The sequence below is a fragment of the Mastigoproctus giganteus genome, chromosome 7, assembly GCF_048544385.1.
Source record: "Mastigoproctus giganteus isolate SK-2022 chromosome 7, ASM4854438v1, whole genome shotgun sequence".
Classification (NCBI taxonomy): domain Eukaryota; kingdom Metazoa; phylum Arthropoda; class Arachnida; order Uropygi; family Thelyphonidae; genus Mastigoproctus; species Mastigoproctus giganteus.
Genome location: NC_143581.1, coordinates 220118392 through 220143129, shown reverse-complemented (window position 1 = coordinate 220143129; position 24738 = coordinate 220118392). Strand labels below are relative to the sequence as shown.

Sequence of the window (24738 nt, the reverse complement as noted above, 5' to 3'; positions counted from 1 at the left end):
TATTTTTTTTATATATCGTTAAAAAAATGCCTGTGATACGCTTGTGGCTATGGATAAGAGCAGGGCGTATTAATACATTATGCTATTTGTTGTGTGAGGAGGTCCTGTATCTTTTTGACTGCTGACAACTTGAAACAGAATACAGGCATACCCCTCTAAAATCTGGCCCCTTTCAAATCCCAGAGGGCGCCAGATTTTAAAGAGTTTACTCTGTATACTTTTAATTTTAAAATTTATATTACAATTGACTTAATTAATTTAAAATTAAAATAATTTTTTTAATTATTAAAAAATAAATAAGTATTATTTATTTATATAATATATGAGCTTGTTTTAATATTATGCCTTTTAAATTATTATTTTCCCTTATGTAAGGAAATCCTAAATAATGTTTAATAAATATTTACGAAAAGTATTTTTAATCTGTAAATTCAATTTTAAATGTAATATAGTTATATAAATTTTCTAAGTGTTAAAACTTTAAGACTTGCACGAATTACTATAACTCCTCCCTTTTGTTTTTAGAATTTTTTTTTTATTATTATTATTTCCTTCATATTTTTATGTACAAATCCGAACTGTTGAACCCGATCCCTTTAAAACTTTTCCCTTCCCTCTCTCACTTATTCATGATCGATAAAAGTGCTAATGAGATCCTTTTAAAAGTAACGCGAATTTTCCCTTCACGTGGTGCGATGATAAAATGGTAATACGGCACATTAAACTCTGGATTAACAAACCGAGAGAAGGATCTTTAAGGAAAGCGAAGATAATTTCTGTCTTCGCTCATTAGCATGCATAATGAATTCATTGCAAAATCATGCGAAAGTTGTTAATATAAATTTATGTAATATTTCGACAGTTAATTGGCACTTGGGTCATAGAGCACCCCATTTTGCACATGCAGCAGCGTGAATCCGAAAGTCTTCAGGGGGTATACTTCACTGGGGCTCCCCCACAGGGATATTAGGAAAAAAAAACTGCGTATAAAACCCCCTTGGCTTGAACAGTAAATACAACAGAGCATTACAAAGCCAGAATTTTTATGTATATCAGATTTATGTGAAAAATTCCCCGTTGCTAGGCAACAGAGGTGGACATGCCAATCATTATCTTTAAGGAAGTTCAGCAATCCAGAGTTCGCAAAATATTTACGTAGTATTTCACTTCGTTTAAGAAGGCGAATGCGCCATTTGGTCTTTCATCCCGCATATTTTTAGCACTTTTTTTTCTCCCTCGTTTCACGAAAAAGACATAAGCGTTTCTTTGAACGGTTTCCTCCAACTGGCGACTACTTACCAAGAAAAATCGGAATTCGATGTATAATTTAGCTAGAAGATGCCGATTTGCCCGCCAGATGCCGCTAACTTGATTCGGATGAATGTCGTTTGGCAGAGAATGTGCTCTGAATTTTACCAATAATGTCCCCTTGGCTGGAAATTCGAAATGAACTCAAATGAACTAACTAATGCGATTTTGCTAACACTTGCTCTGGGAAAAAGGAATTGTCATTAAAGGCAATGTTCCGAGAGTTTCATATTTCTTTAAAGACCGCAGATGAAGATGGTTAAAGACAATACGTGCTTCGTTCAAACGCTGGAATTTAATGTTCACTCACTGATTAGGTTATCACAAAGCTGTTGGAGTATTGAAAAGAAAAATGGTACTCTGTGTAGTAATTTAAGAAAAATAAATAAAAGACGGAAATGTAGTATTCGTGCTTTTGTAATTGAAAAAAAAAAAATTATTAACGTGTAAAAATTCAAATTTTATAATGAAATAAATGGCAAAAGTGAAACGAGACGTAGTAGTACAAAATTAAACACTTGCAACAATAAAATACCTTTATTTAATGAAATTGACACGTAAAGCTGAGCATGCGCGGGTTAGAAAGAAACAATAGTGTTTTGCTGTTGAAACTGACAGCAAGTTCAGCACGTGATGAAAGGGACGTGTAAAGTTCTGCGTGCGCATTGACAGTGGAACAATAGCGGTTTATTTGTCGAAATTGACGTGAGCTGAGCACGTGATGAAACTGACATGTGAAGAGCTCGGCATGCGCAGTTCAGAGTGTAACAATGCCGTTTTGCTATTTGTCGAAATGACGTAAGTTCAGCACGTGATGAAAGGGACACGTAAAGTTCTGCATGCGCAGTTAGCGGTGTATTTGTTGAAACTGACGTGAGCTGAGTACAAATGTATGTAATGAAACACGTGAAGTTCAGCATGCGAGTGTAACAATGCGATTTTGCTATTTATTGAAATGACGTAAGTTCAGCACGTAATAAAAGAGGCATGTAGACGTCTGGATGCGCAGTTGGCAGTGTAACAATAGTAATTTATTTGTTGAATTCGACGTGAGCTGAGCACGTGATGAAACTGCGAAGTTCAGCATGCGCAGTTTAGAGTGCAACAATGGCGCTTTGCTAGTTATTGAAATGACGTATGTTCAGCACGTGATGAAACTGACGTAAAATGCAGTTTAGTGTAACAATAGCGTTTTATTATTGAAATAGACGTCAGTTTGGCGTGCGCAATTGAGATTGCAACAATGGCGGTTTGTTATTTAAATTTACGTAATCCAGCACGTGAAAGTGCTAGCGCGTGTCATATTAACTTATTTGTTTAATGGATTGAACTATCCTACGAATTCTCTTAAGTTCAGGGACTTTTATCGTGGTAAATCACCACAAAATTATCAACAGGAAACTACTTTTAATTAATTAATAACCACGCCTTGTATTCAGAGGTGTATTCTTATTTCACTCTGGAGAATTTGACCTTTCATTAAATATTCGATATCATCGGACAACACGCAAACCACGCATGCGTGCTTAAAACGCATCAACTTCTGCAGCAATTTATTACGAGGTGCATGGATAAGAAGTCACCGGTTTGTCTGCTGTACCCTTACTGGCGCTCACTAAGGAAGAATAAAACCAGGCAAGTGTATGATTCGCAATTTTCCAGTCTAATTTGGCCTCACAGCAGACGTTAATCTCAGGCATTCTGCCGACGGGGATAATATATTACAAGTATAGGCCAGCCTCGGTTGATGTCAATTATAATTTTCTTTCTTCTTCGGCGAATTCGTTTTAAGGATAGACAAAAAAAAAAAAATCGCTACATTACCGGGGCCATTATATGATTAACATGGAGTGGTTATTTAGTTTTCGCAAGTTCTGTTTGTAAATTTCATGTCCTTTGATTGACTAACTCAGTGCTTTGTAGAATTTGCATAACCTGCTCCTGACAGAATACTTTAATGAAAGTTACTTGATTTTAATAATTTCTCCATTTTTCTTCTCATAATTTGCAAATGGACAAATGCTGACAATAGTTTAACGTCAGTAATGACTCCATCGTACTATACCTTTGTCGAAAGTGTTAACCAATCGTAGTCTCCATCCTGGATGTAGTTCGATATCATTAACTACATACCCTTGATAGGGTTTACGCCAATACACGCGTTATCTCCCCTGAGGGTTGTCGCAAAACTCGCTGGGGTTGTTTAGATCGGAAATCAAATAGAATAACTTTTGTTTGCCCTTGTGTACAAAATAAGTAACAGCCGCTGATTCTAAGCCCTAGGTCTTCCGATGTTTGTAGGGATGTGCACAAGTCTCGTGGAATTATTAGAAGAGAAAAAAATTAATCAGTGTGTTTTTTATCAGTGGATATTACTGCCTTCCATACTCGGAGAATATTCATCAGAATAAAAATGGAGCTTAAATTTTAGCCAGAAATAGCATTAGATAAGTTTCTGGCTTGGATAGAGGTAACCTTTTACAAAGGATGATAAAGAATACATGAGAAAACACAGGGAGTCAAACGTTTTATTGGATTTTTGGGGAAGAGTTTTTATTCTCGAAGCACCTCCTGGATTCTTGGAGCTATTTCAAATAAACCCCGGTATATTTTAGCTCTCTAGTAAAATATAAAAGTGTTGCCCTTTTGTTTCTCGTAGTCGAAATACTTGGGTTCCTTTTTATAAAATGCACTTCCTCGCAGGTTCGCTATCTATTTAAGCACGTGGAGGGAGGGAATAGTTATTGAATTTTTTATTTCGTATTTCTCTTATCTGTGAGAGATTAGTTGAGGGGAAGGGCATCTACATACGGAATCCGTAGAGATACGCCGAAATAAATATGAAATGATACGGCTAGGCGAGTGGTATCAAAAGAGGCACGTGCGAAACGGCTTCACTTCCGTTCTTTCGCTTAATACGAAACGCGAAGAAAGAGGGCTTGGTCCCCGATGGTATCCTGTAACCATCTGGGTTAAAAAAAAACATAAAACACTACTGATAAGTATTGTAATTATGGTTTTTCTTATTTCTTATAGATTTCGGAATACCAGCTGCAAGACAAGATCCCGGGTCAGGTAGGAATTCAAATTCGATTTTATTCATGTATATGTCCATTAACTCTAAGATAACCTGTTTGAGGTATCCTAACGTTTAAATTTGTAAATATTTATAATGAAGCCATTAAAGGCGTTATTTATTTCCAATTATTCTCTCTTTGGATTGATGTGGTAGTTGACCATTATTTATCGATTGGACGAATATAAAGCGATGGAATTTTCGCTATTTTCAATGCGAATCTTTTGGAAAAAGATGGTTTATGTATTCAGTCAGAGGTGCTGCTACTTTGCATGCATTTCCCTTAAACTTTACCGACTCCAAATAGTGTCTGCTAACGACATTTTAATGTGCAGTCCAAGCCTGTCTGCCCTGTTCCCTGGTGGAGTCTCCTTTGATGTGATCGTTAAGAGCATCGTATGATTTGGAAGAAAGTTCGTCAAGTTTAAAGCTAGTAGAGCTGACTTAATAAGCAAAAAAAAAGGGGGAAAAACCTCATTAGTTAACTCGACTTGGCTTGAAAGGTAGCCTACCTTTTAACCTAATGAATTTCTCAGATCATCCACAACAACTAATTACTTTTCGACTTCTTAATTGCATACCTTGGGATTGGCATAAATTTACTGCCGAAAGCAAATCCTAAGCTATACGAATGTAAGTGCGGTAGAGAATTTATAAATTGTCTCCTTCCCCGCATGCACGTTTTCCCACATGTAACGAATTCGTTCGTTAAATCGAAAAGATTTAAATTTTTCAGTGAGGAGTTTTGGTTCGATTGCCCCCCCATTACAGAAGTCGTAAAACTTTTGATATGCATCGGTAGGTGGTGGCGTTGTCCGGATAAGCCAACGCTGAGGACCCTAATCTGCATTCTGAATGCGCTTCCTTCAGAAAACTCGTGTGGTTTGTAATGTCTCGAAGTTTCATATTATTTAGTGCCTTAGCGAATTGCATTTGCGAGTGTTTTCGCCAGAAGAATCCGTTTTGTTAATTAGCATAAGAAAAGATGTTAAGCCCCTGCATGTAATGCAAATATGATAATGAAATCATAAACAACGAAGTGAATCGTGCCAACAGATCCATTGCTACCCTTCCCTGGTGTGCCCTTTCATCGAATTAGATCCATTAACAACATTAATTATATTTAAAAAGAAAATTATCAAAGAACGAAGTTTCTAATGAGAGCTGTTTGTACGTTGGACCGCTCACCGGGGTATCATTAAGGAATTTTGTTCCCTTGGATGGATCTGTTCCTTGCCATCGAACTCATCTCGTGAATTGATAGAGGTAAAAATCCAATAGTATTTATGCGCCTGCGCTGTTGTAGGAATTAGAGACTAGTTTGGTATAGAGGTTTAAGTTCAGCATCTTCGTGTCTGTTGGGAATGCTTTTTCTGGGATGAAATCGTGTTCAGTCCTTTCTTGGTCGGCTTTGAGTTTTGAGTGCGATCGAGCATTCTTTGTTTATGCTTCGCTTTTCCTTGGTTTTAAATCTAATTAACGTGCTGTTCCATGTTTAGATAATATTTGTTGGTTGGTTAGGGAACTGTAAACAGTAATCTTTGCTGTTGTTGACTTTACAAATTGCAACTATCATTAATTATTACTCGGGAGCTATTTTAGCGATGCTTTAATTATGTCTTCGTTCGTCTTGTTTACTTTAAAAGCAGAATTCAACGGAATTTCTTCCTTCCAATTAAAATTCTTCATGGAGAAACAGTGACCCAATATTTCCTGAAAGAGAGCAGATTGTGGTTTTACCAAAGAATCCATGAAACCCTTCTTTTAAAAGAAGACAGTTTGTAAGAGGCTAGACTCTTCTCTCCGGCTTTCATTGCCACATCGCTTTCTATCCAAGCTGGCTCGATCCATGGACAGAAGCTTAATCAATTCACCCTCTCGAGCCTAACGCGCATTCTTGGTAAAGAAGCAACAAACAGCCTCTGAAAATTAGCTTCCTTCTTCGCTTACTTTCCAGTCCATCGACAAAGGGACTTAATCAGTTCATCCTCTCCAATCTTTGCCTTCGTGGGCAGCAGAGTTGGTAGGATCGCCATCCTCCCCACACCGGGTGGAAAAGACTTGAGTTCGAGTCCCATCGATGACGAGAGGAATTTTTCGGGAGACAGCAACTTAATAGCGAAAGTGAAAGTCCACCCCACTAAAGTTACCACAAAAAGACACGAGTGGGACTGCAGTAGCACACGCTCTTTGAGTAGACCGGGATTCAAGCCCCTGAGTGCTAAATACGATCGATCTGCCAACCCTCCACTGAACCAGCGTGGTAGATCATGGTCCATTGTTGAGGCTTCCATCCTACAGAGGGTTGATAATGGCTGCTATTTACTAATCGAGAATATTTTCGAGTCACGAAAAAAATATTATCCATCTTTTCCCTTTTTATTCTAAGAAAAATAAAACCCGGATGATATGTGATTTCCGGTTGGGCTATAATAAAGTATTTGGACTAACAGCAACCCCTCCCCTCCCCTCCCTGCGAATTCATTTTATTCTCACCCAATGGGTTGATGATTGAATGGAGTGAAAACTTTGTATTTCAATGTAGACACTCCCTCCCCACTCCCCCCCACCAAACTAACACTTCTGAGACAAAGGCCTCCGGCTGAAGTCATTTGCATATGAAAGGCCTACATACATATAACATGAGACATTTTGGCATCAAATACCAGTTGGACCAGAGATGTTTAATTTCCCTAAGATATTCAGTGTGTTTTAGTGGGGTGAGGAGGGGATAGATAACAGAAACACGCTTACGGTAGGCAGATCGCGTTGTATCAACATTCTCTTTTTTTCCCTCTTGCCTCTGCAGCCATTAGAAGAGGTGGATAATCCAAAATCACGTGACCTCCTTTCAGCATCTCATCAGTGCGCTGCTCAGTGGAGATTTTAATCTTATTTTCTACTTGGCCCGCTTTTGTGTTCGGTCCCCAGCAACCCGGCAGTATTCGGAATGCATTTTTTTTTTTTTTAATATTAATTAACTATTTTTAGGTTGACGCTTTTTCTTTGAAATTAAACCTTTTAATTCTATAAACAACCTCTAGATGTGAGTCACGTTAAAATGCCAGGATTGCTTAACAAAAGACCAGTTTTTGTGTTTAGTTTTATCGAAAAGAGGAGGGAATCGTTACAGCATCTTGTTGAAAAGATTACTTTTAATTACCTGTCAAATAATTAAGATGGTTGTTTAAGAAAACAGTGGGTGAACGAAGCTATCTGCTCTCCTGAAGATAAATGCCATGAAAATCGACACCTTTGTGTTTTTTTTTTTTTTGACGTCATAGAAAATTGGGTGAGGCGAAGCAAAACATTGAAATAGTTGACAGCCCGAGAAGTCCATTGATAATTAAAACCGAAAGTGCAAATGTTTACTCAGGCTCAGGTGTGAGGCGAAAAGAAAAAAAAGAATGGCTCAGAATCCGATAGAAGAGTTTTTCAAATGGGGACTATCGCTGGATTTAAAATAAGACAAGCTAACAAAGGAAAGATTATAAAAGTGGAAGGTGCAAAGCAAAAGAAAGATCTACAAAATATTTTTTTAATAGATAATAAATTAAATACTCGTAAATGCAGTTATAAAATATCGTCTCTTCCTTTGAGATAATAAACATTTTTTTTCTTTCGCACTAAATACAGAGGTCCCTCGTGGATCATCCCTAGGACCGCCCATCTTCAACTTATGCGTTTGTATCGAATTAAATGCCTGCCTCCCTTATGTCATAATTTTAATATTTACAATGCGGTACAAACCAAGTTATTGGACATCTGAGGAGGAAACTGAGGGTATCCTATGCAGGGCTTGTCAAATACGGTTGCCATGGCGACTGAGACGATGATGGTGCCAAAATTCGGATTTCGCGACTAGCATTTTACTTGTCGGTCTGTCAGCTGCGAGATTGAACTGTCAATATTTTCCAGTCTTGTGGTTTATCCTACAAGGACTGGCACGAGTTTTGACAAAGGTATAGTACGACGGACTCGAGATCGACAGTATTATTTCAGGCAATGAATTTTATGGATCAAGAAACGTAGCGAAGAGTAACCCAGCTAATCATATCTGGCTTTCATTAGGACAATGCCAATATTAAAGTTAGCTGGACTGCATTTTAAGGAATGATAACCCCAGTTGCCTGCAGACCCTTCAAATATATTTTTTGGTCTGAGTACTCCAAGATAATCGCTTCTTCCAAGACCACTTTTAACCGACGACGGTGTGTAGGGGAGAGGAGGGATGTCAAATCGAAATATCTGTTGACACCCAATTCATTACACATCTTTGTAATAAGCAAAACCAATCAGTCCGGGAATTGGCGAACATCCGTCAGGGTAAACCCTTAAGACACACCTCACGTCACTGTGGGACTCAGATTTCCACTCACGTGCCGATATCGTGCACAGTTAACCCCAGATGGCGTTTTTATCTCTTTCGGACGCCGGCCAGAATTAAGAAAGAAAATTGAAACCATATATATCTTGGAGAGTGTGTGCTGTAAGCGTTGCTCTCTCTCTCTCGCTCTCTCTCGCTCTACACCCTTTCGGCGTTCGATAAGCACAATAAATGTCCGCATCCCGACTTCATCCTTCTCGCCTTCTGCTTTTCTGTGTCAACAACTGATGCGCCGTAGTCCTCCTGCCTTAGAAAGTGACCGGGCGAAAGATAAACCCCCGTAAATGAGTGTATTTCCACTGTATCAACGCGCACACACGTAAAAATCTCGTAGATTTGTTTCAGGCCCGGCCCTTCTTTTTCCCAGTAGATTATACGATGGAAGAATTCCAATGTGTAAGAGGCACGCGCAGTTTCTACCATTATAGGGTGGAATCTCTCTCTCTCTGTCTGTGCACGTTGAATTATATCTTAATTTCAGTATCCAACAGTACCTTAGTTGGTGTCTGTACGTGAACGTGGAGAATTAATGTGGTAGAGTATTAGCCAACCCCTTTATCCTGCCCCTGTCGACTCCAGTGCCATCGGATATAAGCCAACATTCAAGTTCTAGAGAGCACTTGGATAAATGTTCAGAAGGGAGGGCTGGATAATTCACTGCTAGATTTACTGCTATGAAAGGGATTAAGTTAATCTGTCCTTGGGTCATCCAAGAAGTACCATTTGGTTAGGAAGTCTTCAGCATCTTCCCTGACTTCCTAAGTCCCTCAATTTTTCTCGTGTTGAGCGTGTTTGGAACATGATGGTACACCAACTTAAAGTGATTTAACAACCAGCAGAAACTATGGCAGTTTCGAGGGACCTATTAACCCAAGTGGGCGGATATTCCTCTTGGATATCGTAGAAGATAGACACACTTCGTATTGATGTATGCTGGTTTTCCGCATTAAATAAAGATCTTTTGTTGTGACGGTTTATTTACTCTCCCTCTGTTTCTTTTCTTTACTTTCTTCTTCTTGCTTTTTTACAAGTATTTTTCCTCTGTCTTTCTATTTTTCTCCTTCTTTCCCTTCCATCTTTCTTTATATGAGGTGCGGCTATTAAATAATGAGACTGCGCGCGCAGCTACTACACAAGCGCCACCTAGTTGTCTGTCAAGTCACATTCCAACACGCTCATTCACTTTGCAGTGAGACAGGTTTTCATTACCTTGTGTTTTTGCAGTTTGCCGAAAAAATGACAGATAGAAGAACCAAGAAACGAATCAACCTCAAATTTTTAAGAAAACTAAAGAAAATATCAACTGAAAGTTGAGTTGTTAGGTCAAATTTATGGGGAAGATACTATGTCAAGATGTCGCGTGTTTGAATGGCATAAAACATTTTTAGAAAGGAGAGAGAAAGTGGAAAACGATGAACGACCAGGCCATCTGGTATCCACCAAAACTGATGAAAATGTGGACCGGGTAAGGACATTAATTACAGAGGGTTTTAGGGGCATCGGTGACTAAGGCCATATTATTCCGTGTATACTGTCTGTAAATGCTTTTGTTCTGAGGTCGAGTTTCTGTTTGCTGGACGATGGTTTTTTCTCCCCAGTTTTCGGGAGAAAAAACCATGTTACCCTCCCCTGAGATCGACTAACTCAGCCACATTGTGAAAAAGAGTTATGGAGAACAAATCCCTATTCTCCATAAAAATTCCTAAAGTCATCGACGGAACTCGAACTCAGGTCTTTTCCACCAGGTGTGGGAGGACGGCGATTCTAATTGATTAGAAGTGATCGTCATTTAAGCATTAGGATGGTTGAATCAGAACTTAATATGGACAAAGAAACACAAAGTGTAACTGAAAATTTAGGCAGGAGAGGAGTGTGTGTGCCAAGATTGTGCCAAAAATTTTGAATGAAGATCAAAGAAGGAGGAGACTCCAAGTTTGTGAAGATGTTTTGAAAAAAAATCGAAGAGTACTGAAATTAATTGCGATAAAAGTTGGCTGTTCCATTATGCAGTGGAAGACGAAACAGTACCCAGATCAAAAAAAGCAACAAAATCAAAAATGAAAACCATGCTTCTTGTTTTCTTCGCTATTAAAGGAATTATTATTGCTGAATACATCCTACCAAATCAGACTGTCAATCAAACATTGAAGTTCTGACAAGGCTGGGTGAAAACATTCGAAGGAAGAGACCCGAATTGTGGAAGGATAATTGAATAGTTACTCCATCGGCAATGCTCCAGCACATAACGCGCCCTCTGTTCTCCAATTTCTGGCCAAAAAACAAATCCCAATGTGTGGAGAGTAGGGTGAACATGCACGCTACTCGCCAGACCTAGCGCCTTGTGATTTTTTTCTCTTCGGTAGACTGAAGAGGCTACTTAAAGGAACCCATTTTCAGTCCAATGAAGGCATTCGGAAAAGAATGATAGAAGTGGTAAAGGGCTTACAGAAGATGACTTCCAGAAATATTTCTGTGCTTTGAAGAGACGTAGGGGAATGAAGAGATGCAAGGAGAATGACTTGGGGGATGAATTTAATGGCCACACCCCGTTACCACTTCTTGTTTTTATCTCTACGTTTTCTTAATCTTAATGGCATTAAGAAACTCGACTCTTATTGACTTTTGACCGCGTACCCACCTATTTTCATCCCTCCTTGCAGGAGTAATTCATTGTTCCACCGTAGGAAAACAATCTGCACCTCGCGCTCTGTCCACACACACCCCACAAAAGCGAGCCAAGACGTTCATCGGAATGACTTCATCAATATTTCCTGTGTCATCTGCTTGCGATTAATTTCTTTTTGTATTTTCAGTGTGCGGCTTCATCTTCAGGAGTCAAGAACGCGCTAATGGAACGTTCACCTCACCTAACTGGCCCGGATATTACCCTCGAGACACCGAATGCCACTATTTCTTCCGAGGAAGGCCACGAGAACGTGTTCATATAACCTTTGCTTATTTCGATGTAGACGGAATCCCACCGTAAGTAAATAGACGCTGAATTTTGTAATAAATTCTTTCATTTCCTTCCTCCTAGATGCAGGTGCTCTGTCGACAAACGGCGACACTCCTCGCTGGCCAAGAAATAATTAAAGGAGTTCATATTTCGAAGCCGACATTCTTCCTCTAACTTTGTGTGCGCTTAATGCATAAATAAATTCATCCGAACAATTCTCCTACATAGGAGACTCTGTCAGACCACAGGAGAGTTGTTGAAACTCGTGAGATGGAATTCTATTAAATAAAGAGATTTATTGGCTGCAATCTCCTTTCTGTGCCTGAAGATCGACAAAATTGTCAACAGCAGTTTGTCTTTCTCTTAGTTTCGATTTATTTTTCGCTAACAGGTCATCTATATACACTGCCCTACCATTAATATCCGGACACCCACTCTGTTGCTGGCCCATGCATTCCTAGTACCAGGATGTTAGTTTTTTTTCCTGTATCTGGATGATGCTGACGCCCCTTCTCGATGGTGTGGGATATCGATGTCCATGTGGTAACCTACATCCATGACCTTTATTTCCCTCCCCCAAAGGATATGGCCTCCCAGATTCTTCCCTGTCTATCCCCTTTACAAATCCCTAAGGTGGATGATTCCACCCACATCCACCTTTTTACTTCTACTTCCTCCCCTCCCTTTCACCACTGTAGGGATCCGTTTCTCTATATCTTTACGCCCCCACAAGTGGACACCCAAATTCCACTTTCGCCTGGTGGCTAGCTCACCATCGGTTTAACTCCTTCCCTCTGGAGCAGGTTGGGCTTCCTACTCCAGAGATTCCCCCCCGCCAGAATCTTATCCGCCCCTCCACCCCGGAAAATGACCGTAACCGGGGGTTGGTGGTTTCCCTAGGCTAAGAGGCCGAATGAACAACGTACCAGCACAACTTGCATTAACCCTTCACAAACGCACACTATCTGGTCTTTACGGAGTACTGTATACGTCTCAAAATACCAATCGCAGAGTTGGGTGGAATCCCCGGTGGGTGCAGCTAGTTGAACTACACTATACACTTTATCCCCTCTGTTGATAGTTGGTCGCAACCTTCCCAAGCAGCGCGTGTCAGACACAACTATAAACGTGCTCTTAGGCCTTGAGGAGACGCAGTTAACAACTTTCCAGCGCGGAATGATAATAGAGTGCCACAAGTTTTAAGATTTTTCAGGCAATCACGAAACAATCAGAGAAATCTCAAAAACTGAAGAAATGTAACAAGAGAGTCCTGCAAAAAATCATCCGCTCGGAACGTAGATCGACGTTGTCGCAGCACACACACACACACACACACACACAGTCCCTCAGTAAGACGACTGGAACGCATGTCAACATCAATACATTGCGCACAACAGTGCATTATATTAATTACCACGGTCTTGCAGCAGCAGTCCACAAGCCAGTTTTAATAGTCTCCTGATTTAATGGTAGGGCAGTATATTTGAGACACGTCATTATCGGGATTTTTTGTCCCCCCCCAATCAAAATTTCCGTCCGTTTTGAGTTATTTTCTATATCAAACCTTCTCCTTCATAACACTTCGGGGGCCATTGTCATTTTAATGTATAGATGACCCCTATATTAAAAGTTAGAGATTTCCTCCTGCTAAACAAATCTTCCTCTCCAGTTGCCTCTAAAGCGTTTCTGTGGCGAGTTTAACTTATTAAAATATCGACAATGGGGGATGTAGAGCTGCGAACTAGTTATAAATCTTTTGCCTTGAAAAGCCGTCACATTCAGCCTCCATCTCAAATAATCCTGGCAAGTTTGCAGTTTCCTGGTGGTTGACACAATAGCGTCCTTACAATGGTACCATTAAGCAAATTCGACAAGCAGTACCACAAGAGTTCCCGCTGGTGTATAAATCTTGCCTTTAATTTACTCTTAGTTTAAGTGTCGCTAATAATGTTCCTTTAATTTCGCCTTTCCGCGTTCTCTTCTGTTTAGGTGCACTACAGAAACCGCCAGCGACTACGTGGAGTTCTCTAATTTCCGTACAGTGGATAGGAAAATCCCGAGGCATTGTGGAGTCAAAAAGGCTAAAGAGGTTGATTCTGATGGCGATTTCTTTCGCGTTACCTTTAAATCCAACGATAAATTTGATGGAACCGGGTTCGAAGCCTTTTATCAATTCCGAAACCACGTCGGTAAGTATAGGACTGTTTTGTTGTTGCGTATAAAGCGTAGATAATCCTGCAAGAGCGCCGTCTAGCGGCATAATAAGAAAATGTAAATTATTTTCAGGGTCGATCCCAGGATGCGGCCGAAGAATCGTGTACTAGTAAAAAAATGCGCATTATTTTAATCATAAGGAAACCCTTTAGGTCCCTCTGTCTCCTACATAGGACCGGCCCTGATTATTTTCATAAAAATAAATAGCTCTAGGTATCGATGTGTTGTCTGGAAAGTGTGTTCTAGGATCAGTCTACCAGTTTAGAAAACTGGCAGACAGATTTGAACTTTTAAAATTCTGTCCGTCCGTCAGTATTTTTGTCACGCTCTTTGTCATTTCATGGGCACTTCTGAGTATGTATGTCTGAAAGCAAGGCAGGCGTAGATAGGAAAAGTAAGTTACCTTTCCGGTATTCATCAAGAAAAAAATTTTGAAAGTCCCAGTTTTTCCTTCATCGCCCCCCTCAAAAAAAATTAAGATTTGATTGATTTTTAATACCACGTGTACCTATTCTGAGTGACTACCCTTTTAAATTTAATTTTCTGTTTATACTTCAGAACGAGCACATGATCAGAGGATCGACAGAATACAAGAAACAGTACCATATATAGCAGTCACGGGCATTCAACCCCGGGTACTCAAAGCACCTGTATTTATGTACCCTCGCACATAACCACTCGGCTACAGCGGCTGTAGGTTTAAATTCGTTTTTAATCTTGTTTTAAGTTCAGCCATCTTGAATTTGCTTTTATTAAGGCGAAAAGACAATGCGCATGTCATGCGCATTGCGCTTTCATGATCACAATTAATAAAAGCGTGAAGAAATTAAATCCAACGTATCAAACTATTTGTATTGAAATCTATAGTTTAACATTGACACTAGATGGCAGTACCTGCAATGCTGTTCGACTTTGCTGTCCCTTATTGAACGAGTTTTGTTTTACTTAAATCCATAAAAAATAAGTACTTCAATTAAAAAGTATAAACCCTTAAGTCACATTCGTTATCCTTAGAAAATTAAGATTCGACTTGGACCCATCCCTACTTCTGTTTAGAGTTCCTTGCAAGAAATTTTAAAATTGGAGGTTTATATTCTAATTTTCCATGCGCGTTACTCCACCCCATTAAGGTGGGGTTTATGAACGAAGATAATTTTTCGGATTTTCGCCGTTTGAGGGAGCTAGTGTCACTTTTCTATTATAACGAATTAAGACACATAAGCTCCAAATATTTCAACGCGTTGTGATGTCCTATTATTATGTTAATGAACTTACAGGTCACGAAACGCTCTGATGTTAAAAGACAGTGAACAGTGCCCTCTGTGGCATAAATTTTCCAACTTAATTAGCGCGAACGCACAGAACCACCATCATTTATCACCCTGAGTTGAAAGACATTAATATTCCCTATTAGTTTTTGCATTACATAAATATCCTCCGACTTAAGGAATAAATTGAATGGATTACATTTGCCGATAGATGGCGAAAAATCTGCGCAAGATGCTTAAAAAAAAAAGTAAATTAACTTAAAAATCCTTATGGTTAATGACTGATGATAAAGACGACTTTCTCGAGTTTAAAGAAAATTATTAAAGAAGGAAGAGAAGAAAATCTTTGGCGTAACATTGTCCCGAAGGTTATTATTTAACTCATCGATCTACGGATTATATTGAGCTTCCGAAATCCCTTCAGAAAGATCATCGCAAAAGTTTGAGAAAGTCGATATGCGCACTTGTTAGCAAAAATAAGTCCATCTGCGCAGATTAAAAGCAATCACTACATTGCGCATGCTCGGTGACTGTCGATTGATTTTGTTTATTCTTTCATCAGTGAAGCATCCTTTGGACATGCAAATTTTGCTTTATTAATGAATAAATGGCCAAAATATGGGGGAACGTAAAAAAATAATTTATTCACGATGTATTTAATTAACTGTATTTTTAAATCAATAAATTCATAATTTTCTCCTTTTTGTCTTTCCAGACCCATTCACAGTAAAACGGGTGTCCACAACAGTTATCTCCAGTGGATCGGAAGGTAAATCATTTTATATCTTTTTTTTTATTGTCTCAGTTCCATTTTGAGATTTATTCTGCGATATTTTATTAAACTCTTTCGACGATAGCTGTTGTGGAGTAATCCATTTCTTCTATGACGTCATTTAGCACATCCCAGCGCCACCAATAAAATATGAAATAAAAAATATACTTTTCTTTAGTAGCTCCATATATAGATTAATCATTCTTATATGACATGTTTTAGCACTCCCAGCGCCACCTATGAAATATTTAAAATAAAAAATTATATTGAGTAATCCATTTCTTCTTATATGACGTCATATATCACATCCCAGTGCCACCTATGAAATAATTATTATAAAATAAAAAATATACTTTTCTTCAGTAGCTCCATATATAGAATAATCTTTCTTCTTATGACGTCATTTAGCACTCAGCGCCACCTATAAAATATGAAATAAAAAATATACTTTTCTTTAGTAGCCCCATATATAGAATAATCCATTTCTTCTTATATGACGTCATTTATCCCAGCGCCACCTATGAAATAATAAAATAAAAAATGTACTTTTCTTCATTATCTCCATATATAGAGTAATCCATTTCTTATATGACGTCATATATCACATCCCAGTGCCACCTATAAAATATTAAATAAAAAATATACTTTTCTTTAGTAGCTCCATATATAGAATAATCCATTTCTTCTTATATGACGTCATTTATCCCAACGCCACCTATAAAATATGAAATAATTATAAAATAAAAAATTATGTACTTTTCTTCATTAGCTCCATATATAGAGTAATCCATTTCCTCTTCTATGACAACATTTAGCACTTCCCAGCGCCACCTATAAAATGTTATAATTATAAAATAAATTAAATACTTTTCTTCAGTAGCTCGATATATGGACAATCCATTTCTTCTTGTATGACGTAATTTATCATTCGCAAACCTACCATAGCGCCCCCTCTAAAATGTGAAATATTATAAAATAAAAAATTAAATAGTTTTCTTCTGTAGCTCCATATATGGGCAATACGATCCATTTCATCTTGTATGACGTAATTTTATCATATCGCAGATCATTGGTTGCTGCCATAGCGCCACCTCTAAAATATGAACTAATTTTAAAATTAAAAAACTGTTTGTTTAGTGGCGCCATCTATGGGAAATAAGCTCCATCTGTATGGAATTTTTCCTGTATAATTGAGCAGATCCCCGATGGTTTATTTGCTACCATAGCGCCATCTGCAAAATAATTCTACAAATAAAATATATTTATAAATAAATTTTAATTAAATGCAAAAAGTAGAGCGTAAATTACTATGGCTCTACCTATTATTTATTCATAAATCATATTTTCCAACTTTACCAATTAATTGATTCAAACTTGGTTCGTGTGGCGCCATCTAGCGGACATTATTATTTATATAATTTTGAAAATTTCACCATTTTCCTATCGGTGTTTGTACATTTTCAGGTTCTTTATTTCCCCAGTTAACATCGGCTTAGATAACAAAATGAGTTATCTGAGATAAAGACCGGGTAATGTCCATCACGCTATAAAAACACGACAGCAAATTAAATCTTTATTCATAAAATTAGAAAACAAGGCAATTAACTACGTTGTTAATTATCTACAGTATGGGAAAAAACGTCAAATATTACAACGTACGCCATCCCAAAAGCAATTATCTATAGAAAGGCAGGTCGTACGAAGATTTCTAAACAATCCTGTTGTTTCTTTTTTCTTTTTTTTTTTCTTCCTTTCGTTTTCTTCTTCTTTCCATTAATAGAACGTAGCTCCATGATGGGAGCCTTCGTCTGGGGGTAATTAACATAGTAATTAGCTCACGCACAAACCCTGCTCTGAATGAAGGGTGTTTCGGATGTGCGCCACGTGGTAAATATGCATAAAAAGATCATTTCTTACAGCCCATCTCAGTCTATAACGCCTTTTCCTCAATCCCTCATGTTTCGAAGAAGATTACCAACATCCAAACTAATCCACTTTCCTAAAATTTACATGCTCCCTTCTTAAGGAAAACTCCATTTACCGGGTTCTAAGTTAGGTCGAAGTTCTTTGGTTCTCGCTGCTCGTAAAATGTACTGCGGGATTTTGTTGTCAGGCGCAGTTTTTCCGAACAAAATAAATCTCTCAATGACACGAAGAAATACGCGGATTTTCCAATGTTAGCCTCGAACCCAAGCATCATGTCAAAAACGGAATCCTTCGTGACGTTACTGAAGATAAAAAAAAAAAAAAAAAAAAAGACGTAAGGATAGAACGAAGGCAAAAATATAAAAGAAAAAATAAGCTATGCCAATGCACTGAAGTCTATTCAGGCATCTCGATGTAGTAACGGAGATTAGGCTGGCTTCTTCGAACTGGGAAACTTTTGTACTGTTCTTTTTGTTTTATTTTATTTTTTTTTATCCATAAAGGTTACAGCAAATCCCTTATGCAACATGTATAAATATAAAGAAGGAACTGTCTTACTTAATTCCTACTTTTCGCAAAGAGTTAGCGATAAAAAAAACTATTTAATAATATTATTTTAATTTTTAAAAATTTTAAGTTTAATATCGTTTATTTTCTGACGTTATAAATTAAAATGAACAAATTTTAAAAAATTGTATTCATATATATTTTTTTCTTTTCAGGTTTTTATTTATCCTACCAGATGGCGCCACTTACGATCGTCGTTGCCTTCCTGTTGATGATTGTGTTGCAAAAATAAATGTTTTTAGACAGATATCTGTGGAACAGAGAAGTTTTTGTGTTTGTACGAAAAAAAAAGATGTAAATTGGCCCGAAAAAAATACCAAACTGCCAGCCATAAGCTCACAGAGACGTATTTTTCTGAAGTTGAAGACAAGAGACAGTAAACGATTTTTTTTTTTAAATTTGTGAACGGTGACAGTCCGCCATGTTGTTGTTAAGTGCCCTGAAGGATCCAGTTGAGGCATCGAAGTGCCAAAGAAGATGAGCACTCGCTTTCTAGAATAAAGGACCATGCCATTATCGTAAGGTTATAGATAGTATTGTGGACCCTGCTAAGATGACGAAGTCTGTTTTTGCAAAGATGTTTTTCTTTGCCTCGGTTCTTATTCTCACCGAATAGGATAAAGTGCTTTATACCAAAAATATTTCATCCGAGAAACTGTGACATTCGTATGTACAGGCAGATGGAACTCAAAAGGAGTTGCAGTCAACTTGCAACTCGTGTGGCTCAAAACAAAAAAAAAAAAAAACAATGGTGCTACGAATCCAATCATTTTTTGTTTCTTAATTGTTTTTGGCCTTTACCCAAGAAGATGAAGAACCATCTGGACTTGTATCACCATCATAAGACTAACACAGTCCGTGTGATTTGTCTTAAAAGAATGCGATCTTAAGTGTAGACGAGCTTTCGCACACATCTACTTTACCATTTTTATTTTTAAACATCAAAGATATTCTAGTCATGTGATATGTTGAAAATTGAGCAGTTATGATAAAGATCATTTGAAAACGGAGTGGTCTGTTTATTTTCGAAATCGCTACTTGCAGAGGGCACCTGAGTCGAACTCCACACTTTGAATCGCGCCACAGTTCTGCCATCTTCCAAAGAAATCGTCAACCAACAAGACTATCAAAACCGATTGAATAATCTGTTTTTTTAATTAAATATTAATATTTTGTTTGTTAATTATCCAGCCTGTTGCAATCAATTTTAGCGAAGTTCGTAAATCATTCCACCATTAAATATTAAATTTACCATTACTGTAACTTTACAATAAGGTGTCCGTTGGCATCTTTAATTAGTAAAGTTAATCTAATCCCAACTCAATTAGCTCGTTAAACATCCAATGAAAGGGTTGTAAAATTAATTCTTTCCAATAAAGTTCGTGAAGACTGTTTTATTCGCTTGGTCTCACTATTGTGTGCCCTTAAATAATCCATTTTGCATTAAAAGTCCTCCCATAGACATGTTCGTTAAAATAGAATTCCAAGTGAGTTAATCGGTATTATCTCCTAAGTCTACTCAGCAGTTCAACCATAAAGTACCAAGAATTATCATTACGCATCACAGAATCCATTAAACCTCTTTTCATAGCATCTTATCGCGTTAGAACTACCTCTGCTATTATCTTTGATCCTCTGAATCATGGTTAATCAACTGGGGACGAGGCTTTGCACAATTCTTTGTTGATATCTGCGCAATCATTGAAGAGTAGAGGGATGGCGTGTCTAATGATCCATTGTTAATAGTGGCCAATTATGAACCCAGAAGTGTGACTTGGTAAGCTATAGGAGTTATAGTTGATTATCAACTGTTAAATATTCACTTTTCTGTGGATGGAGAGTGGAGCATCACTAATTTTGGGCACTATCTTTTGAAAATAAACTCGTTATGGTAGTTCGTAAAACGGAAATTGAACACAACACCAAGAATGCAAATACATACATTAAATACGTGATTTATTGCTTCTGTACATGCGGCAAGCGAGGCAATGAGAGAAAGAATAAAAAAATAACCGGAGCAGATAAGCGATGAGTGTTGATTACTGTGAGAACTGAAGAGACATCCATTCTCATTACGAAGTACAGTTCAAGTGTCGTGAGGTGATTGGCGAAATAAATGACGAGTTGTGGCAATGAAACCAGTGATTAGGTGGCAAACACAGAGAGATGAGAGGGCTGCCCTTCCTCTACTGGTCCCTAAGCCTATTCATTAGGCTCCGAAGAGAAAAACAGACAGTAGGATGACGGCCACAGTTTCATACCTCGGAAAGCTAACCAGTCCTGCCTTAGGCTCTTCATTTCCTTTTGCCTGGCTTCTCGCTTTGATGGCACCGCCCCTTTCTTACACGTATACGTGAAGAGCAGTTGGTCGGTGGGGGGGTTGATAAGCGCACGAAGACGCCGTGAGCTATAAAAGTCTTCATCTTTCCTGGTTGGAATGCATTTTGTGTTGGAAACCACGAGGTGGGCAGCTATGTTGTGTTCGCGTGACTCGACGCCTAGTTAGTGGCGCGTGATGTCACAGATACAGAGGTGTTAAACAGCACTCCGAGCCCTGTTTAGCTTCCCCCTCCTTTTCTCCCCGGCATTATAGATCGGGAAGACTGGGAAAAGTTTGGTCAGACACAAACTTCAGTGCATTTAACAAACAACGCGATTTTGTTGAACTATTCTCTCGTAACTATCCACAAGTCAAGAGAAAAGTTAACGCTCAATAAAAACGATGTTCTTTTTTTAGAGCTAAACTAAAGATGTGAGTGAAAAAAAAAAAAAAACGTTCAGAAATGATATTTTAGGTAATTGAGGTTAAGAGAAATGTAAATATTGTTAAATTATCATCGTGAGAATAGTTTGAGTAATCATTTTCCTTGGGGGAAGGTGGATGGATGAAATTGGCTGACTGTCCCCACGTGGTTCATGTATAAGATTGCGGTAATTCCACAATTGGGAGACCCACTTCGCAACTCTCCTGTTCATAGGGCCTCTGTAAACACGATGGAAAGATAGGGCATTAAAATTGGCCATCCAAGTCACCACATTTAAAAAGAATAGAGAAAGTATGGGGCTATCTTGAATGAACATGGAAAACACAACATGAAAATGGAAAACACAACAACAGCATCCATGAAACCTGAATGAATTGTAGGCTCTTGTTTTCAGAATGACCTGCTAGTGATACAAACTCTTTAAAGGGGTCTAGATGAATTCATGAAGTGATTCGTGCTAAAAATTGTGTTACTGACACAGGTGACTAAAGTTTTGTTCGGTGTCTGTATGTTAAGTATGAGTACTTGTATTTAAATATTTATTATTAATGTATTTTATGTATAATTTAATATTTTTTTTGGTCCATGGCCTCTCTCTTAAGTATAAAAAGTGGTGCGCATCTGAAAAAGGTTGGGAAATGCTGTCTTAAAAAATTAAGGGTTAAGTGAAAAAAACGCGCAGAATATGAAAAACTAAGAGTTCTGATTTTTGATGTCGACTCTGAATAAGTTTAAAAAAAAGAGAGAGAACGAGAAAAACTAAGAATATGGAAGGTGTTATCTTTTTAGAAAAGTCCCATTTTAAAAACCACAGCCTATGGTTTTTAATTCATTGTATTATTGATTTTAATCTCGGTTGGCCTTAAGAAGTTGAGGAAATAATATGGATTGGGCTGTTTTTGAATTAACCCCGAGGCAACAAAGATGATGAGGCTTCAAAAGTATTATTATTTTTGTTCTGGTGACAAATATTATATTTGCTTTGTGGGATGAAAATCTCGAACCTCTAATGAGATTTCATCTCAACAGCCTTGAACTTTTCCACATAATATAAAATAACAAAGGTAGTCATTGAACTATCGTGAATTTCTCAACTTTAGACTCAAAAACAAAGAATAGTTTAGTTTCACCTTAAATCCTTAAAGTTTTAAAAAGAATAAATTCATAATTCTATATTTAAATAATTTATGATTTTGTTTTTATCACATATGTCATTGATTTGGTTCAAGATTTATCCACAAGTTATACCTTCCTGTACAAAAGATATAAATACAGTATTTGTCTTCAGGAGATCCCTAAGACAGCGCAGATTACAGGGCACAATTCTGTGGAACTCTTTTTAACACCCTCAGAATTTCAAACAATGGCAACAGATTAGTTTTAGGTCTTGTAGGGTATGTTTTGTTTTGTTTTTTTTATTGTAGTAAGAAAGCGTCCCAAATCAATTGTACATAACCTGCTTTGAAGACGAAGATTAAATGCTATTGTTAAAATCTATCCTTTCTTTTCTACCCCCTCCAAAAAGCTATTTTTAAGTTGGCAGGGGGAGGGAGTCCTCTTCTGTACACCTCAACTCCAATGGGGTGTAGCTAATCTCTGGTGGCTTTCGTGTTGGCGCATATTCCATCAGTCTCCGATTGTATCAACAGCCTTTTCTCTTTGTTCCATTATTCAGTGGACAGGTGGCATTTTCCATCACCGGTTAATTGCCAAATTTCACTACCCCAACCCTTGAATTCCCCGAGGGACAATATCTCCTTAGACCATAACTACACACCTCGCAGAGCTATCATTACGTGTGTCCAGTCACTAGCTTCTGAAGGTGGACCGGTTGGCCCTGTGCAACTCCCCAAAAGAAAAGGGCTGCTCTTGATTACATCTGATAAGATGAAAATTACTCGGGGTGACACCTTGATGGCGTCAAGTGAGGCTTAACTGCCAGCACTAATAGGAATGCCAAAAACAGGTTCTTTTTCTTTTTTTCTAGTGACTCTTTCTGAAAACAAGATAATAAGGCAGAGGCAACAAAACTGGTCGATTCATTGGGGGAGAGAAAAGATGACATCATACTCGTGGTTTACCTCGATAATGAAAGAAAAGGGAACAAATTTCTGACCGCCACTGTACACAAGAGTCGTCGACCCAGCCAACTGCCAAGAACTGGCAAACAGCCAATCAGAAAACTTCTCGAGAGTTGTTCCTACTTCCAATAGCGAGATCAAGCCATGCGTGAAATCAGCTAATACTCCGGACAGAAGTGAGAAGCGCGAACACGGAGATGAGGCTTCGGGGGCCTGTTCCGTAGGCACGTCCGTCAAATATTTACAAACAGCCAGGCCATTCGTCCACACCGAAACAGCGACTCTTTATAGCCGATTTCCCGTAGTATCCGCATTCATCATGACCTGGACCTCAGCGGAGCACATCTGGATGGCGTTGCGTGTGGCTGAGGGGGCTGTTAGGACTGTCGCCAGCAGCGTTTTCACCGCGGTTCCATAGCTTCCATGCGCCGTCGTAAAAAGGGATAGCCACCACGAGACCGTTCCTTACTTTACGGGCGCACGGTCCAAGAGGAAAGTGGTGATTACCGCTCAGACCTTTCGTTGCCTCTGGCATCTGCTAGACGAACACAAACGCCAGTATTTCGGCGCCTGATTATAGTGCGAAGCTTACGGGCGCCAACGCGACTCAGCGGCACTTCAAAACTCCCGCCCATAATGATAGCATCGCCTCATGGCCACACAGCACCCCTAGACAGGTTCGTTAGGACCTTGGTTTTATGTTGAGGAAACAGGTCTGGCCACTTAGCACAGCGCACATCTTGGAAGACACGTAAACCCACTTATTTGCGCGCGCACACACGCTAGTAAAACACCCTTCGCAGTAAGTATCGAAACTGTCCCCGTTCATTCTTCACGTAACTCGAGTACCAAATTTCTGATCAACACGAAAAGTTACATTCACTCCTATTTACAAATATCTGGAAACGTAAGTTTTAATTTTCATCCCGTATTTCACAAAACACTATGATTGTAGAAGGTTAATAGAAATTGATTTTGAAATATTAACATAAAGAAACGCAACTTTTATTCAAGTAGAATGAAACTGTGTCGAGTCCGGTTTCCGGATATCAACGTCAGGTGAATACCAAAGATGTTCCGGGTTTAAATTATATCTAGGTCACTTTGCCCCAAATTCCAGCAGCAGGGACTCAAGGATGTACGTGAGTCATCACCTGGCCTGGTCATAACCTACAATCAAAGATTGTAGGTTATGACCAGGCCGCTTCCTCACGATGACCCAATGCCAAAGCCACCAGAAACTTATGGACTTGACTCTGATTCATGATCGGAAAAAGACTCTCCAGAAGATGCAGCACCCAGAACGAGTACAGATCCAGCCTTTTCAACTCTTGACACTGCAAAGTCGCATGTAATCACTCAGGCAGAATTCAACGATTTGGTCACAGATTTGGACCTCTCCAAAAATAAGGCTCGAT

General features: G+C 38.5%; 1 protein-coding gene across 2 annotated transcripts in view; it reads left to right on the top strand.

The window, feature by feature from the left end:
* LOC150083704 (suppressor of lurcher protein 1-like) overlaps window positions 1–19484 on the top strand; it is a 363928-nt gene extending 344444 nt beyond the window's left edge. For both annotated transcript variants that reach the window (XM_090378137.1, XM_090378136.1), the window contains exons 10-14: window positions 4345–4383; window positions 11585–11753; window positions 13717–13916; window positions 15925–15978; window positions 18630–19484. In XM_090378137.1, coding sequence (XP_090234263.1) covers window positions 4345–4383; window positions 11585–11753; window positions 13717–13916; window positions 15925–15978; window positions 18630–18706 — 539 coding nt within the window. In that variant the 3' untranslated portion in view covers window positions 18707–19484. The remainder of the gene's footprint in view (window positions 1–4344; window positions 4384–11584; window positions 11754–13716; window positions 13917–15924; window positions 15979–18629) is intronic.
* The last annotated feature ends 5254 nt before the right edge of the window (window positions 19485–24738 follow it).